The 19,476-nt window shown below is 37.6% G+C and overlaps 1 protein-coding gene across 8 annotated transcripts in view; it reads left to right on the top strand.

The window, feature by feature from the left end:
• Positions 1-19,476, top strand: part of ROBO1 (roundabout guidance receptor 1) — a 750,394-nt gene that overhangs the window by 476,673 nt on the left and 254,245 nt on the right. For all 8 annotated transcript variants that reach the window (XM_075434010.1, XM_075434043.1, XM_075434019.1 and 5 more), the window contains one exon: positions 1,298-1,624. In XM_075434010.1, the coding sequence (XP_075290125.1) occupies positions 1,298-1,624 (327 nt within the window). The remainder of the gene's footprint in view (positions 1-1,297; positions 1,625-19,476) is intronic.

The raw sequence follows: 19,476 nt of genomic DNA, 5'->3' as shown, positions 1-19,476 counted from the left end.
TTAGTTTGCATTGATTATCTTGAGGTGAAGGAAATGTGAAATACTTTACATGAAAGTTCTGCATTTCAGAATATTTTCTTTATAAAATATATATATTATATGCACATGCACACACATATAGGATATGCTGAAAACAGAGCTCTCTCTGGGAGTACCTCTCCCCATCTTCTTCCCTTTTTTCATACCAATTTATGGTCTATTAACCTGAAGTGAATAGATCTTGTATTTCTTACTGGTGCTTCACAGCTGTTGAAAAACCATGTTATTAGTGTTAATAAAGAATCTTGCTATCTAAAACTTTGATAATTGGGAATTAGTGACCCAAGAGACTAATTTTATCTGTGGCAAAGCTGTGTATCAAGAAAGTGAGAAATAAGGAAAATACTAATTTGAGTTTAAAACCCTGGAAGTCTTGGTAGCTGTTTATTCCTAATTTGGAATTCTTCGGTACCCAGTTGTCGTATTCTTCTGTAGTATATATCTGTCCAGACTATTACAGATTTTTTTTCATGCCAATTTCTGCATCAGCTTGCAGTTTGAATTAGTTTGAAATTGAATGCTTTTCTGGGAGAGTATCTTGTTTGCTTGTAACTTTTATCCCCCAATACTGTTGTCTCACGTTGTATCAGAGTCCTAGATTGGAGACAGTAAACTTTTATAATGCAAAAAGCTGCTCTAATCTTCACTGACACAAGAGGTGTAAGAGGCACTCAGGTACTCCATGCATTTGTGCCTCTGTGGTACTGCTTAACAAGTGACTGAAAAGAGCTGATAGTACAAATAAAATAAAGCAATTTTGTTGATGCTGGAGATGTTAGACTTACTCTGCAGACATTGCACGAGTTAATGGGCTTTCCAAAAGGTTGAAGGAGGTTATCTGTAACTTTGCATGATGAATTGGAGCAGTACCAGTTTTGCTGGTAGACATGGTTTGATGTCTGTAGATTTACCTGTAGGATTAGTTTTTCGTAATTCTACATATACATATGCATGTATTTATAAATTTATAGACAGGAATAGATCAATATAAAAATGGATGTGGTTTAGGAACATGGCAGTTTAGTTCACTAATGTAAGTTGCTTGTTGAAAAAATGTTTTTGAATGTGTTCACTTGGGAGAACCTTGCACACAAAATGCATTAAGGGTTTTTGGTTTTTTTCCCCACTTTAAAAAAGATGTTAAAAGCTGTTCTGTTAAATCTTGTACTACAGGGTAATGGTTAAGTAGTTGTTTTGAAAAACACAGTGACTACCTGCCCACAATCTCCTAAGAAAACTTTGCGTTTTTATCTTTCAGGCTCCCGTCTTCGGCAAGAAGATTTCCCACCTCGAATTGTCGAACACCCTTCTGATCTAATTGTTTCCAAAGGAGAACCAGCAACTTTAAACTGTAAAGCAGAAGGAAGGCCAACCCCCACCATTGAGTGGTACAAGGGAGGGGAAAGAGTAGAAACGGACAAGGATGATCCGCGCTCCCACCGCATGCTGCTGCCCAGTGGATCTTTATTTTTCTTACGCATAGTCCATGGGCGCAAAAGTCGGCCAGACGAAGGGGTCTATGTCTGTGTGGCAAGGAATTACCTTGGGGAAGCTGTAAGTCATAATGCATCACTGGAGGTGGCAAGTAAGTACATCATCTTTTTTTCACTCTTTGGTGACAGCTGCTTGCTTTGATGTTATTTGAACAGGAAAAAAAAAAAACCACGTGAGCTGCCCTTGAGGCATTGACTTAAAAGCAATGAAGGAATTATATGGTTGATTATTACTGATATGGAGGTAGGAAAATAGCAAAAATGGTCAGAAGAGGCATCGTATCACTAGAAATTTAGATGTTTTTGTGTTATCATTACTTTTGTGAGTCCATGCAATTATGATTACTTAATGTTTGTTTGATTTTATATACTTAATTTAAATTTATAGTGTTGTTTCTTTCTCTGTCCAGATAACCATGCAAAATGCAGTGTGTAATAGGAGGCAGTATAGCCAAGATTTGATCTAATAGGGTATGTTTGGAATTGTTGTTGCACAAATAAACACTGGAAAAAAACAATGGCAGATTTACACAAACTTTTTTTTTCCTCTAAAAGAAGTGACCTACAAATTATCTCTCTAGTTCTAAGTAACTGGCCGACGGAAGGAGCAGTCAAGTATGTTCACATCACTTTGTAATGCTTATCTCTTCCTGTATACCCTTTAAACTCTACTTATGTTAAAGGAAGAGAGTGTACATGAAAGGGTTTTACGCATTCATATAGAGGGACAAGTGTAGGTCAAACCATCAGTTTGGGGTACTGAAGCATGAGAGGAAACCTTGAATTCATGAGTTAGGTATCTATTTTAAGTTGCTTTTATAGGCTTCCTCTGTAATGTGCAGCAGTTCATCTGTTGTCATGTTGAAGGGCTAGCACGGGACTGGATGAGCCGCTTTCTGAAAACACTGATCTCTTCTGTTGACTAAACTATTCACGTTGTCAACAAGCCCTGATGAGGCTCCTAACTTTTAGATGAGTTAAATGCTACCATTGGTGTATAACTTTAGAAGGTGGTCTAGATTTTCATAACTCTCAGAAGGCAAAAGAAATAGACTGTATATTTGTGCATTTATTTGAGCCCTTTTTCTAGTCTCTCACATTCACAAAAAATCCCAAGGACTTTGTCATTCTTCTACTAGAAGGATCTTGAGCATCACACATGTGAGATCTATGAACGCGCTGTTTCCTTGTTACTGCTTTTAGTGACAGAAGTAATTGTTTCTGACTAGTTGGAACTATGCTTATCCAGTAACTGTATAACCTGTTTAAATTATCTGTGGATTGGTTACTCCCAAACGTTATATCCAGTATCTTGTAGGTATAAGTTTGAGTAGTTGTTAATGTTTAAGAGATTTTGAATTTTATCTAATTGCTGTTCTTTATAGTACTGCTCGTTGACTCTTAAAAGGAGTTTTAATGTTCTGTTAACACAGCAAACCAACATGGACAGTTGTGCTTATTTCACATGCTTTTGGTTTGCGAAGTATCTTGAGGTAATGTTTGAAATGCATGTAGTGTTTCTGTGTCTTCCAGAATTTTTTTGTCAGAACTCAGAAACATGAGGTAGACTTCAGTGGCTGGTACACTAAGGCATCCATCAGATCAACTCCTATGTACTTGCTAAATATGTTTGTCACCCCTGCCTCATGTCATCTTCATGTGACTACAACAGAGTCTTAACTGACAGGATCTGAATGCAAATCGCTGATATTGACATAATTATTTTTTAAGAGCCTCTACCAACAGTCAAGATAATAAAAAAAAAAGATGGCTCAAATGTACACCACCGAACAATAGCATAGTATTAAATTGTTAATACAGCTTGAAATTCCTCTCATATCAAGGGTTAGTGTCAGAAAATAAACACCCACAATGCTGTAAGGAAAAATAAATCACAATGTATATTTAGACAAAAGATTTGTAGGTATAAAGGTACACAGTTTTAATTGTATACCAGCAGATTATAGACAAAGAATTTTAACAGGAGAGATTATGATTTTAATAGAAAAGTAGAGATGTGACACTGCAAACCACCAAAACACTTTAAGTAGCACAGAAGAGGTGAAAAAGAAGGAAAGAGTTGAAGGCTGGTGGAATAAATTTGCATTAAATTCAAAATCTGTGCATTATAGCTGTAACGCTGTCGTCATTATAAACTGTAGCTACATTCACAGTGGATTGCTGCAAATCGGCAAACTGTTTTGATTAGCTTCTCTGCACACCTGTTTTGAGCACCACAGCATTTACATTTGTATACATGTAGTCATATACAATTGCTATTTAAGAAATCATTATGTTATAGTTTAATTTTTGTATGTTTACAGAGTAAAATTGCCTTTATTTGGTTTCCATTTACAAAATACAGAAGATAATTTAGTGTACTCATTTGGTTATATGCTTTGATGCTCCAGAAAACTTTTGTGAAACATAAATAGCAGAAGCATTTTTTGCACTGTAGCAGCTACCTCTCGTGGGAAGAAGCAGCTCCTGTCTGCGCCAGCTTGTTTCATAACATGACAGGGAATTTATCACAGCATTTTCTTCCATCGCCTCTTACAGTTATAAGTTCAGTTAGATGATGTTCTTCCACTGTTCAGTGAATGTGTAGATTTGACTTCAGATTCAGGTTAATAATATTTAATATTTAATACTAAAAATAAATTTTCATGTATGTTATTCCTTCATGCAGACAATTTTTTTTAAGCAGTTCCAGTGCTCATCTTTGAGATGCCTGTCTACGTGGTAAGGTGGACATGCTCCTTGAGTACACCGTGCATAGATTCTGCAGTTGCAAAGAAGGAAACGTAGAGCGATTTCAAATCTACAAATATTTCAGAAGTGCAATATATTATAAGCTGTTTTATCTTCTTAAATACATATGTATTTTAAGAACTTTAAAAATAGTTTTTGATGTGATAAGCCCCAATGGGGGAGAGACTATAATCATAAATCATAAAATTGCAGAGAGAGTTTTCACTCTGCTTTATTCCTTTCTATTCATCAACCTTTCTTTGGTGACTTGACTGAGGTGTGCATGCCATTTAATCTAAAGGATGCTGCATTTTTTTCCACTGATATGTGTCTTGGTCATGGTAGTGTAATCCTCAATTAATATGACTGAACATGATCTAAATACTATTTATTATCAGCAAATTCAATTAAGTTGCGTTCTTATTAAATATCTGCCTCTTGTGGCCCTTCCAAAATGTTTGAAGATCCCATGTGTCTACTCATAGCATTGGGGATTTGTTATGTCTTCTCCATAATGTTATTTTATATATATAAAAATATTTTTTGCAGCTGTATTTCCCACAGTTTCTGTGGTTATTTGCTTGAAACCGTCCCCTTATCCCTACCCCAAAAAAAGTTCTAAAGACAAAATGATTGTTCTGCCTGGTGAAGAGGGATATCATTCTTAAATCTATGAAACAAGTACTTGAATTCCTACTGACTATATTCTGTTTGATTACATTGCAGGGACTGTAGCTTTCCCTAAACAAGTAGCTAGCCAGTTGATATTTCAAGAATTAAAATCTCTCAGACACTTTACAGACCAGTAAAACTATTCTATGTCTCGCAGCTCTGTGCAAAATAGCTTTGTAATTTAATATTACATGGCATTTTCTATGTCATTTAGATCTGTAAGATCTTTATAACTGGGAAGGATATAAATTTGCATAAATAGGAACTCAGCAGAAAGCTGAGTTACAAGTGAATTAAATAAGAGATGTAACTCCTGTTGAATCGGGGGATTTTTTTTTTTGTAGTTGACTGGTTTCATCTTTGTTGGAAACATGATTCCCACAAATCTTCTGAAATGGAGAATTTCTGTGTGTGTTCAAACTTAATTTGCAGTAGAATGAGGTTTCAGTAGGGTAGCCCAGAACGGGTGTGTGATGGGATAATCAGATAACAGTCTGTAGTCATCCTTCAGACTCAGGCTGCAACAAGTCCATTTGCCTCCCTCTTCTTGACTTCCTGAACTCAGCCTTTTGATCACTGGAGACCTACTCAAATTAGCTCTGTGTCTTGTTTTTGAGGAATGTAACTGGTTTCAGATTACCGCCTACCAGTGACACATTCTCTAGTGGTGAAAGGTCCTAAAGAACGCAAAAAAGGGCATGTTCCTGTCAAAGCGAAACTGGGTAATTCTCTCTATAAATGTCAAATTTTACAGTTAGGAGCACAAAATGGAACCATGCTTGGTTTTAAAGGCTGGAGACTGTTTTAGCTATCACATAAACAGATGGGAAACAAGGCATTTTTCACAGTAGAGAGGTAGAGGCAGTTCTGGAAGGTTACTCATTAGCACACTGGAAGGTGGCTGCAGCTGCTTCTAAGGACTGTCTGGTGAACAGACACACCTGATCAACACCGAATTCAGTTGCTGGTGTGTGATAGTTTGATTCAGGGTTTATTTCTTTTTGTTTCTTTTCCTCTAGTTGCTCCTTTTTGAGGAAAATTTTATCTCCAGATCTCATGGGCGTCTGATATGTAGCATTATGTAGAAACCTACCCATGTCAAGAGCGACAACAATAGCTGCAGGGGTATATTTGTCTTTCTTTCTCCACTCTGAAGTTTTTGAGGATGTTAAGAAAAATCAAATGCAAGTGAATTCGGTTATGTTTGCTGGTCAGTGGCTTTGTGAATCTCTATTTCAAATCATGTTTCTCTGTGAAGTACTTCCATGTTTGCCATGAAAGCGCTAGGTAACTTGTATCACAACATTTTTATTTTCCTTTGATACACGGATGTGCTTCTGAAGAGTCGTGCTTTTACAAAAGTATTTGTAAAGTATGTACACATGCACATTATCTCTAACCTCAGTAAACAGAATATCTTACAGTAAGCTGTTGTGTATAGAAGTTTGCTCACATTTGTTTTCAATTTAAACTAGATGATACTCCAGATATTTTCTACATTAGATCCTAGGAATGTCCCAGTTGTAGACTTACCATGCTGTGACTTTAAAAACAAACAAAAAAATCCTTCCATAGCACAAGATTCATATGACAGATGACTTAACAGATCTGTCTACTTAGTGGTTCTACACCTTCTCGCAATGAGGCGTCGTATTTCTTTGTGTATTGGTTTCATTGTATGTTCAGTCTGTATGAACATGCTCTCCCGACTGCCATTGTACAGCAGCAATGTTTTAAGCCAAGCTCAAATTAAGGCGCAGATTTGCAGATTTTGCTACCTGAGCTGTTCATACATTTCTGATAAACAAGTGACTTAATTTGAATGCTTATGCACGTATATAACAAAGATGAATCTCAGTTTTACAAGTATCTCATTAAGCTCCTAAGTACCTATCAAAAAATTTAGTGAAGCCATACCATTGCTTGCCACAAGCAATTCCATTAGCAAAGTTGCTTCAGGCGTAGAAGGCTTAATACTAGCGCTGTTGCTAGTGCTTCTTAAAACCTACCACTTATGATACTGTGATTCTATGATTCGTCAATGGTAGGTTTACTTTGACTTTTACTATGCTGCTGTAACAAGCATTGGAAACCTGGATTACTGTAAACTGCCTCTGAATCATATCTCAGCAAAAAGTGTAACATTGTTTAGGAGAACTTTCTTTACAATGAGATCAGTTAGATGCAAATATGCTACTTTTTATAATGTAGTTATCTCTGCTTAAGGAAAGCAAGGACAATTATTGTAGCTAGTTTTACAAGTTTGTGTATATTACTTTCCTCTGCCATTACAGTCAGTTGAACAACTTTGAGAATTTGAACATCAATGTAATCCTTTAAGTCCCCCACCTAATTTTTGAAGATGCATAGAGCTTTATTTTTAATCTTCTGATATTCTGTTTCCTTTAATAACTAACCCTGTAGTAACTGGGGGGTAACTCTCTCTGTGAAGTGTAGCGGTGTTGCAACACGGAAAGTTCAGGAAGTGAACCTTGTACTTTCTTCTTTCTATTATTTTTTTAATAAATGAAAACAATCATGTCACATATTAAGTCAGACCTAGTGAGGATAGCAGATGCTTTACAAACCTCCAACATATTAAAGAAGGCCTACTCAGTTGTGTTTACTTTCAGCTGTAAAAAGGGTGAAAGTAGGGTGAAAGATAAGGAATTTCTTTGTCCCATTTAATCTCTCTAACAAAATAGCAAGGGTTTATGCTCACATAATATATAAATATTTCTATTCTCTGCACCTTCTTTAAATTTTAAAATGAATCACCAAACAAAAAAGAAGATAGGGAAGTGATGCTGCACAGAAATCCAACAGTGCAGCAAGTGGAAATGCTAAAATATTATGTCTTTTACAGTACTCAGATTTAAACATATTGTATTATTATTATAGTCCTAGTTCAGGGTTAGAAATATTGGTCTTCCATGAGACTTCCATGGCTGTCCTGACAGCCCTCTGTGACTGTCCTATATAGCGTGGTTGAAAAATGAGATAGTGACACATTTAAAGAATTTCAGTCTCAAAACATAGCATGGTGCAAACAGGAAAAAAAAAAATCAGGAGATTGCAAAGGAAAACAAAAATAAGACATAATTGTAGATTGTCTTCAGATTGGACTATCCCGAAATGTGAAGGCAATGTGTTGAGTTTCTGTGTTTTCATTCTTTATGAACAGAATTTATCTTCATGCAAGCAATCTACACATGGCCCATGTCAAGTTTCAGAGAAGGTGGCTGAATTACTTTAAGATGGTTTTATCTGATGAAATCAAGGCATGAAATGTGATGTTTCCCACTGAATCAGACTACCTTCTTTTCCCTCCCTCACCCCTTGAAATGTCATAATGAATTTTTAGAAAAGAGATATATTTATGACCAGGGAATTTGGTGTGATTCTTTCATCTGTAACTTTGTCATCATTGTAACATGGTTGTCAGTATGTATTCAATGACTGAGTTCTAAAAATGTGTTGTTGCAGTTTTAAAATGATTTAAAAGGAATAAAAATGGCATAGAGTCAATGGAGGTGTCTTACACTTAAAAACACATCAAGTTTCTTTGAATTACAAGAAACAGAGTTAACTATCCTGTGGATAGTATGGTTTCAGCAGCAGCATTGTTAATTATCATTGGTAAAATTAAATACTCCCTGTTGTTCTTAAATTCCTTTAGCAGGTGAAGAAAAGGGTGCTACAGAATCTAAAGATCAGTGATGACTTTCCTGTACTTCATTTTCCTGTTATGCGGAATATGAGCTGTTCAATTAGCTGCAGATTTCCTTCTCACTTTCCATTAATTCTGGGCAAGATAGGGTCTCCCTGAGTTAATGTTTGTGTTATTTCCTGTAAGCTATGCAATACTGTCAAAATTCAAACCCCTTAATTTTTGTAAATGTTCTGTGTTTTAAATTATACCCATTGTGCAATCACTGATGTTCTAAAATCATTGTGCAATTGTGCAAACAACAGGTTAGTCCATTTTTCAGTTGCATGACAATGAACAAAGCATTTTGGACGCTTTGCATAATTTTCAAGGGTTGAGACACCTATGGCCTCAGAGAAAAATATGCCCTTTTTAACCATCAGCTCTTTTCTTCATTGGAGAGGAACTAAATATGACAGTATAGCATCCTACCAGGCCGTATCACTTTAATGTTGTGTGAACCTCAGAAGAACAGTTCTGTTTGTTTGCTGTCATGAGAAGAGTAAGTGACTATGCTTAACAGTGGTAGTATTGGATAATACAGGTACATTTTCTGTGCTTCCAACAGCTACCTCATTCACTATATATTCACATTTATTTAAGAATTTTGTTCTTAAAAGCTGTGAAAAATGACTTGATTCATTTGCGTGCTGTTTACCATTCACTAAATTGGGGAAAAATCCTCTTCATCCTGGGGAGGGCAGCCCCCCTCACTTGGTGGTGGAACGTTGCTGTGAGAGCTGTGATCCATACCACCACTTCACTAAAAGAATTAACTCAATTTTAACTCACCATTTTGTTTACTCTGTGTCCTCCTTGCAGTGGACCAGTGGATGTGTGCTATGGTGCACGCCACAGCTTCCGTTAGTGCTTCATAAACGTATGAGAAGAAATCATACTTAGTTATCAATACTTTGATATCAATATATGCAGTAACTCAGACTACAGTTCTTCTAGAAGTATTAGTATATTTGCAATTGTTTCTATTCCAGTGATGACAGAAATAATTTCTGTGTACAGAGTGCACATAGATTAAGACTCCTTTGGCTTTAAAGGCCTTTCCTCCATCAGAGTTCCTTAGATCAGATCTGTTACGTGGGATCTGAAACAAACACGCCTGTAGTGGTGATAGCTCAGATTTAGTCAGTCACCTGGGGACTCCCTTGGAGGAATATGGATTCATGCCAAGTCAGAAGCAGGTCTTTCTTCCTTTTTACCTCCACCACAGGTTCTACAGCTGCTTTGTGAACTTTGTCAGCAAGAGTGAGTGTGCCACAGTAACTTCTTTGGGAGGAGAGTCTCCCCTCAGTTTGCAGGCTGCTAATGGTGGGTGATAAGGTTTCAGGGTGCGCTGGTACGGAGGCTTCTACCAGAAAGAGCTGATTTGCCACACTCACATGCACTGCAGTAGTTTGCAGCAAGGTACAGTGAAGGCTTGTGTGTGGAAAACATGTGCTGCTTATGTTGGTTATGATTTTATTTGGCAAAGTCTCATAAAAGTTACGGATTATTTTTTTGTTTCAAGTGTGCAGTTAGTTTTAAGGTATCACAAAAGATTTTTTCTTTCTTGAGTTTTTCATTTATTGTTTTGTTCAAAGACTAGGTTTCTTCAGGCAAATGTCCACACTTACAGGGGCAGTGGGGAAGACAAAAATAAGAGTTACTTTTTTTACTGTTGTTTGGTGAGGTGTTGATGATTGTCTTGCATATACTCATGAAATAAATGAATAAAATAAGAAATGTGCTTTATGAGAGCTATTGAATGTTCACACTGTAGAGCTGGTTACGAGGTTAATTTATGCATTGGGGAATAAAATGATGTACAGATTTAAAAAACATACACCCCCCCCGGCCCTACCCTGAAAACCAAAACACCAAAGGTTGACTGTATATGTATCCAAACTGATACAGTTCTTTAGTATGGTAGAACTTCATTTGGTAGTTATGCCTAAATCTATTCTTAAAGGAATACTGTATGTGTATTATCTAAAATACAACTTGTATTTATTTGGGAATATGTAAGAGTAATTTTTAGAGATCTGAAGTTGTATAGTCTGCAGTTGTAAGATTAGTGTTTTAGGATTTTGGTTGTTCCATGGAGAGGTTGGGAAGCCCGTACTGTTTATGTATTGCATGTTAGGTATGAAATGCTAAGATTCAGTATATTTTGGAAGCAGACCAAGAGGATTTCTGCTGAGGAGTGTGTCAACGTATTTGAATATTGTAGATAATTCTGTATTCAAGACAGTTCACAAGTCAGTGGTATTGTTAGTGGAGAACAATGCTGCCAGTAAAACCAATGAAAGCTTTTTCTATATGCTGATACATGTGAGACTTACAACTACTGTGAAAACAGAGGACATAAATAAGATTGCTATTCAATGCAGTTATCTACTCCTGCCAAGGTCAGGGCAAAAGATTAGGCTAAATGAGCACTTTGTCTGACCTAAGAAAGCTGTTTTTATGTCTTTGTGTCTTCCCAGAAACTATGTGGAACAGAGGAATTTAGGTTGCCTTTAGCCAACAGAGTTCTTGGTTGGTTATGATACTGTGACTATGCTCATTATTCTTAAACTGATGAGTAATTTAGGCTGTTATGATGGCCATGCTGGGATGGATGATCAAGCAAATTATGCATTTTGTAGGCTTGCCAAAAGTTGAAGTGCAAGCTCAGCAAATTTATAAATCAAAGAATGTAGTGGCAGTCTTTCCATGGAGTGGTGTCTCTGAGTAAAAGACTATCTGAAATCTCGAACCAAAACTGGAGGAGTTGGTCCTTAGAGCAAGGTGGAAGCTATGCCTTGCAGATGTAGTATCATTGGTCATTAGCTTCAGAGAAGAAAATAATTGAATTAAAATTGTGCAGGTTGACAGGGCTCTTTGTTTCCAAGCATGAGCCTGAGATAGAAGTGCAAGTCATTTTCCTGAATCCAACCAGTATGGTAAATTGATACCAAAGCTATCCTGAGTTTTGGTGTTGCTGTTCAGAAGCCTGTGGAAGACAATGCAGACTAGAAATACCAGTAAAGGCAGGCACCCTAATTATAGGAAGAAGGAAATGAAGGTTTTGATACCATAGCCTGTTTTTGGTCTCTGCTGCGCACCCTCCTTCCTTTCCGACAGTGTTGGGTGACGGGCTCCATCTCAAGCCTGTATGCCCTGGGGACTGTGAAAGATGGAGCCTTAAGCGGAGTTCAGAGCAGTCTCCTTGGTGGAAGTTAGCAAATGAATTAGGACCGCTGGCTGTCTCCTTTTTTGTTCTGATTTGTGAGCTTCCTCCGGTCCAAGGGAGTTTTTATATGTGGTTTTCAACTAACAGATGTCTAGTGTATTTTTTTTCCCCCTGTTTCTGCTTTAAACTCTGATCTCCACACACCCTTCACCCCCCGCCGTGTTGGTAGAGCTAGATAAAGTGAAGGAGATCATTCCTATTTTTATTAGTGTTTACATTTCCTAGATGATAATGTAGGCCGGTAGGCAAAAGGATGTAGGCAAAAGAATAGTCAGACAAATACAAAGTTGACTAGTAATCCTCATGCATTGGTTGTTCTAATGCTTTTTTCCCCTGTCCTGCATTTTAAAGCGTGTTTTCCTGAGGTACTGAAGGTCTTGCTCCTGAGCTAAATTTGCATTGTGCCTATACCCTTTTCTATATGAATTTATAACCTTTGGCAACTAATTGATATCGATGAGATATTATTATTTGGAATAATCATTCCCCAGAAAATAAAAGTATCAGCTATAGTTAAAAGTGCAAAGAAATTTATTTTCTTTTTTTGCTGTCATCACATTAAAACCTTTCTTAAAAATCATACTGCTGACAAAGATAGATTTGCATCTTTGTGTCTGTGAGCTGTTTTGATGAGAACTGTCTGACTTAACTTGCATCCTGTATGTAAATTGATTTCAGCTGATTGCTTTGAATTTGAAAGAAATTTAATTTGAAAACTGGCCTGTTCCACTCCCTGCGGTAGTAGATGCTTCTCTACGTCATCTGTTAAGCAGTGCATAGTCAGCATATGGTGGTTCCTCTCCTATTTAAACTGTTTTCTCCAGAGAAAGAGAAATTCCCTTTAGACCAGACAGACATCTGCTGACTCTCCCCTACTAGCAAAGCAACTGAAAAGATATCTTTCCCATGATTAAAAGAAATACGTCTGGAGGCGCTTAGTTTTTGTTCAATTAATCAAAGATTAAACACATGTGGACTCTCTAAACTGGGATTCTTTGTGCTTCTATGCTATCAAAAGTGATTGGAGGGGAGCTGTGTGCTAGAGCTGGCTTGACTGAAATTTAATATTTTACCTATATGCCTGCTATAATTCAGTTCCAAAATTTCATAATAAAGTAAAAAAAAACCACTAAAAACTATATTTTTATTAATTTACAACTTAAAATACTCCAAGTAACCAAAAAAAAAAAAGAGACGAAAGCCTCAAATACTTTTTCTAACCCATGTTCTTAAAAAAAATAATATATCTTAGGGATCTGACTGTGCTACTTTATACACAGTTACCATTTTGGTTTCTGTAACCATTTCCAGATGCAAAGGCATTCTTGGTTGCTTTTGTTAGTCAGTTCCTATTAGTAAATGCTTTACTGGCAGAAACTGTTAGTGTTAAGTCTGGTATTCAGCTCAATGCCTTATCCTTACTCAACAATTATACTACAGATAAAGCATTTAGTAAAAACCTTCAGATTTTTCTCTAATGTCAAAAAAATTAATAATTTTTTTCACCCCAAAGTATACAGAATATGTAAACTAAAAATGCCCCAAGAGTAAGATGGCAGTAATTACGCAGATTCCTTGAATACCATGCTGCTCTTAAATTTTTCATCAGACACTAGCAAGTCTCTCTTGTAGACATCTTTATCTGAAGATAATTTGTTTGGCTCCAGTTTTATTAGTGGAATTAATTCTTCGGTGTTGTCTGTGGCTAGGTTTTAAAACCAGAAAGGCTCCACTGATAGTATAACTTTACTGAGATGTTTTATTAAACTGTGTCTTCTTCTGGACTGCTCTTTTTAAACTATGGTTTTGGTTTATTAACTGATGAATTTTTCTTCAAAATGTATGAAAACTTACCTGTGTATCTCACTCTGAATAAACATAAACTAAAATATGGTGGAAAGGATTGTCCTTTCATAAATAGGCATCAAGCAGCATTTCCTTATAAAGTAAAATGTACTAGACTTGTATTAATAATTATTGAAGAGGTGGACAATGAATATTCAAAACTGCCATCATGGAATTAGCTAGTAAAATAAAAATAGTAAAAGTCTCCTCAATATGTGGTGTTTTCACTATTAATGGGCTGAACCAGTCCTTTGATGTTAATAAAAAATGTAACGGTAGGCATTGCAGATTGCTTCATTTTGAAAAGCTAATTGAAGTAATTAGGTTGTTAAACCAAAAATAATCATGATATTTTCCAATAATAAAAGAAATATACCATAAAGGCTAGCTAATTTTAGTAAATATTTTCTGTGTACAGTAGAAAGAGAATCAACACATATACTTCGATTCTGGTATCTTAGCATTGCTTTGTGATGTTTTCTTTTGCAGTAGTACCTTGAAAAGTCCACACTCCTCTGTTTTTGAGTAGATATTTCAAATCAGGATTTAAAAAGTATTTTATAAATGTTCAAATGTACTTGGGAAGAAAGGAGGTCTTACTGTTGCTGTTCTCTAGACAGAAAAACTGAGCCAGGAAGAAATGAATTCTTTGTCTCAGAGGGTCACAAAGACGTCTGTCAGACATGGAGAGATCAGGAACTCGCTCACTCTTATGTTTGTTCCTCACAAGACTGCTCTTCATCACTCTGCTTTAAGGGCTATATGAAAAGTTTTGGAGCTATTTTAAGCACTAATTGCAGACAACTTGAAGTCTTTTGAAATGGTCCAAAAATTATCCCTTTTGGATGGCGCTGGAATATAAATTTAGTTCTCTAACTTGTAATTCTTGATTTTCCTTCTATGGATTTATTCCTCTAGAGCCTGGATTGCTGATTCCCTATGCTTAAGGGCCACTTTTTTTTCTTTTTTCTTATCTCCTTTCCCCCCACCCCCACCAGCTGCTCATGGATCAGATGAATATATTGAGATGACTGTATGTTTAACCCTCTATTGTCCAGAGAGAGAAAGGTATAAAAGAGAAATCCTGATAATCTGTAAGTGCTATAGAAGACGCTGAAGAGCCTGTTCCTGGGACACTTATTTTTCTGACTTCAATTTCGTGTGTTCTAGCTGGACTCAGGACTGCTTCTGCAGAAGCAGATGAATGTCATCGTTGATTTTAATTTCACCCATGCTCAAGGAAAGACTGTAAAGTCAAATTCAGCCCCCTTGCTTTAACGCATAGTGGATGTGATGAAAAGGACTTTGTGCCCAGACCAGGAACATCCAGACCACCTCTTTGCTCCAGCAGCGTGACCTCCATTTGGAGAGATTGTAGGTCCCATGGAGAAATGGTGCTGCCTTCCTCTTCCCTGTTTGTAGGGGCTCTTGGGGCACTGGTTTGCTCCCTTTCTACCCTTATTACCTAGTATATCTAGCAAAGCTGCCTCTGAAACTCCTGTTACAGAAGGCCCGGGGGCTCTAGAGCCTGACACAGCTGTCCGAGTCACTGCAGCAAGAAGCAATCCCTCCTCTGGTTTAGCCCAGGTTGGGGCAGACCCTGTGAAGGACCCAGCCTGTTCCAGCTCAGCTCTGCGCTAGCTGAGCTGCATGTAGGCAACCAGGGAAGGTGGAGAAGTGCCGGCAAGGTTACACTTCCATTTTTAACCTGTCAGCCATCACCCAGGCTCTTTTGTTCCTCCCACCCACTCCTCCTCACTCCCTTTTCTTTCTTTCCTGCTCTCCTGTGGGCTAAACAAATTGTTTAGCTCAATACATGCTGTGCAGTCTTGCTCTAGGCCTTCATGGGAGCCAAGTACAACCATCCTGTGGGGCTGGATTCAGCCTTCAGTCTGTCAATTAGTTTTTCCTGTTCTAGAGAAAGAATTGCAATTCATGCATATTTCTGCTCTGTGTCATGGAATGGATGCAGAGCTTCAAAGTTAAGAGGATAGAAAATGGGAGTGTAATTAAAAGTCACAGTCCCTGGTTTTCCTCCTTCGCTGTGCTGTCATCATTTAAATATTTTGTTGCTGGAAGAAGAAAGTAAGTTTAATCTTTTCCTGACTTCAGTTGTGACAAAGAAGAAATGTGATTTAAACCAGTCTTCATAGAGGATTAGGTGAGCGTGAGGAGACCTTGTCCATAGAAGAGCAGTGTAAACTACTGGTGAAAACCTGATTTACTTCTCAAATTATCTGACTAGTTTATAGAAAGAATTGGGCAGTGACCATTGCCTCTAAACACACACACAATACCACTAAGTTAATAGATACGTGTAGAAGAGTCACTGAAGTAGAAGTACATAGCTCAAAATGGATTTACTCCATAATCATTAGTCCCAACTTGCAGGATTTGCACATAAGACAAATATTGGCAGATAAACAAGTAGTGGTGAAGTTAAGTCCACTCTCAGTATTTGAACTGAATGGCTTAGCAAGTATATATTCTTGCATTCAAATGCCACGTCATACATCTAAACACAAAAGGTGATGTTCAGAAGTTTAGCATTAGGGACCATGGTCTGTAAGGGAGTGATGCTGCAAAGGACTGGAATCACATTAGATAGTCTAACAATATTTGTCCAAGTTGTGCTGGGAAATATGAGCAGTGAGGTGAAGTACAGGTGAATCATCAGTGAGACCATTATTGGAATGCTGAGTCTACATGCACACACACCAAAGGACATTGGAAAGCTGGAATGGGCTCAGAAAACAGTTGAACAAGTGATTCCAAATTTTAAAAGACTGGTATAGATTAGACTTCTACTCAACCTAGTATAGTTTTATTAAACTAAGGTAACTTGAGGCTACAAGTCAACTCATACTATATAGAAGTTCCAATTAGTACTGTATTGCGCCAAAGCAGATACAGGGGTTCTGTCCTTATGAAACTGTATATATGCATTAGTACCCTGACCACAGTTACGGCATTGGAGAGAGTCTGAACAGTTTTGTGCCTATGAAGTAAATTAGTAGGTAAAACATTGTTGATTCTACTGCGCTTTGGCTTTCATACTGCTCTGGGGAACCTAAAGCAGCACCAGAGTTTATTTCATTACTGTTGTTTATTCTTCAATTAAGAACACAGTAAGGGAGGTTACAGGGGAAGAGAGTGAGTGTGCCATTTGCAGTTCAGACTGTTTTGGCTTCCTGAGCAACGTTTGTGTCTTGAAGAAATACATAGTTCTTCATGCAGTAGACAGATAGTGTATCCAAGAGAAGTAGGAGAAGGGACAGAAGAGAATTGCAGTTGAAACTTCAGAAGGACAGCTTGTCAGAAAACAGTAGTAGATATTATTTTTTTCTTCTGTGGGAAATCCAGACTCTTTGGGGTATTTTACTGAAATGAGGAGATGTGCGTGTTTAGGTTTCCTGGTTTTCTTTGTTATTTTTTTTTTAACATTTACCTGAAATATGTCTGTGTTGAACTGATGATGTGAAAGACTGGATGAGGCTCTGTGCAGTGTCTTTAAATATAAAGAGGAGAGTAGAAAGCTTGAATTGATCTGTGGTCTACATCTGAAGACATTAACTATGCACCAGACTTCAGTTACTGTCTCTGCCTGTAATTCATCTCGATGGCATCTTGTAAATCCGTAGACCACCAAAAGAGCAGGAAATGGTCGGAAGTAGCTGGTTACGCGCTGCGGTCTTGCTCAGCAGATTTCGTTTAGAAGTGGCTTGATGCACACACGGTACATGGAAATCTCTTATTCATCAGCCGCCTCTGCCAGCGGGCACTCGGCTGCGTCCCATCTGCTGGTGGGACTTGTGTGGGAAAGCGAAGCGCCCTGCCCGGTGGCACAAGCTGCCAGGCCCTCCAGGCTCCTTGCCTCCCCCCTGGCCTCCCGCATCCCATCTCGGGGATCTGCTTTCTGATCACGCTGTTTGTTGTACCTGCAGCTTTAGTCCATAATGCGCCATACTTCCTCTTCTCTTCTGGATTCTCTTTTGATACTCACCAGAGTGTGGAAACGGGACTGGGGTGTCCCTTCGGGCTGGGGCTCTTGGGGCAGGTGCTGCCACGGGAGGCTTCGGGGAGGGGACGCTGCTCTCATGATCGGCTTGGAAAGGCGGTTGCGGCCCTGGCCTGGAAACAGGATCGTGACCCCCAGCAAACTAGGAAAGCTGCTGTTAGTGGATCTGCTCAAGCTAGGTAAAATTTTGTCCATCTGTTATTTCCAAAGACATATTTTTTCCAACTGTGTTGATGGCCTCTCGGGAATTCGGTAACTGGCCTGAAGTTCAACATTGTGGCGTAGCTGAGACCTGAAGCACGGGAAGGTAAATTAAGAGCAATGATCCCTTTATTCCTAACCTTAATAATTTGAGGTTTTGTCTTGATCTTTAAATGATTTGGAGAAATAAAAATTACTTCCCTTTAAGGGTATTGCTTGGGCTAAGATGATTTGCTGAGACATACGCCTTAGTGTGTCTAATGCCTGGTGGTTATTTGTATCTATTCCTGCTGTAGATGTAATGGAGACTCTACTGGTTGAGGAGTAAAAAAGCACATCTGAAATACGTATGTATAGTGGCAATAAATAATCACAGGTAGGCTTGTCAGGTTGGTTTATTCTGTAAGCGTTGCAGAGCGTCAAACTTTGGAGTAAGTTACATTGCTTTTTTTAATTGCAAGTCGAAGCAAATCAAGCAAATGGAACATTAAGACATGCCAGTGTTCATTCATACAGACTCAACTGTTTTAAGTAATAAACATTTTAATTTTAGATAACATACCCTACATTTCTTGTGTTGATCTTCTAAATAAAATGTATACTAGCATCTTGTTTTAAGCATGTTCTTTTAATTAAACATACATGTGTGCATTATATAGGTTTCGTGTATATATCTCACTTGAAATAAAAATTCGGCACAAATTTATTCAGGCATCTTGTTCAAAGCTCTATTAATTTAACACAGGGAGAAACTCTACCTTAAAAAATAAAGTACAAAATACATTTTCAGTTATTGCTTTCAATAAAGATCTTTCATGAGCCTGTGCATTTTATTTTTGTATCTTAGATTTACTGTGTCATGTAAAAACGAAGTAATATGGCCATTGTAAAAAGTTATGGCAGGCTTTGCAGCCACGTTTTTTAAGGCACTGACTGGGAAATCGTACAGATTTCACCACCTTGAGGAAGTTCAAGGTGTGCTGGGAAATGAGAGAGCTTCTACAACAAGAATCAGGAAGGAGTAGCTCTATAGTAGGGCTAATTAGAGGGAGAAGTACTCTTTATGAAAGAGTATTTTATCCAAAATATATTGGAAAATACCATCTGAAAATCCTTAGCCTTTTTATAGATAGAAATAAAGTTAATGCTGGCAGATGTGTTTTGTTACAGTGGGGAGAAGTAAGCTTTATGGTGATGGAAAGGTAATTGTTTCTTTTTGACAGCAATAAAAGCTAGAATAATTTCTTTTGGTAAATAGTAAACTTTTTTCTGAGTATTGTTAAACATGCAATGTCAGTGACTATGTTAAGATGATCAAAATACAAATGCCTTCTGGGCATGCTTTGCTATTTTGTTTAGAAAAGCAGTAGTCGCAATAATTTTGAACTAATTCACAGTAAGAGGTTCCTAGTAGAACATTATTGTTTCTCTTGCAGCTTTGTTCTGTCATGAGGATTACTGGTGATGTGAAATAAGACTTGTTGGCCAATAAAAGTCTCTGCAATAGAGTTTATAG

This window comes from Opisthocomus hoazin, chromosome 1 (assembly GCF_030867145.1).
Source record: "Opisthocomus hoazin isolate bOpiHoa1 chromosome 1, bOpiHoa1.hap1, whole genome shotgun sequence".
Taxonomy (NCBI): Eukaryota; Metazoa; Chordata; class Aves; order Opisthocomiformes; family Opisthocomidae; genus Opisthocomus; species Opisthocomus hoazin.
This window is presented reverse-complemented; position numbering and strand designations above follow the sequence as displayed.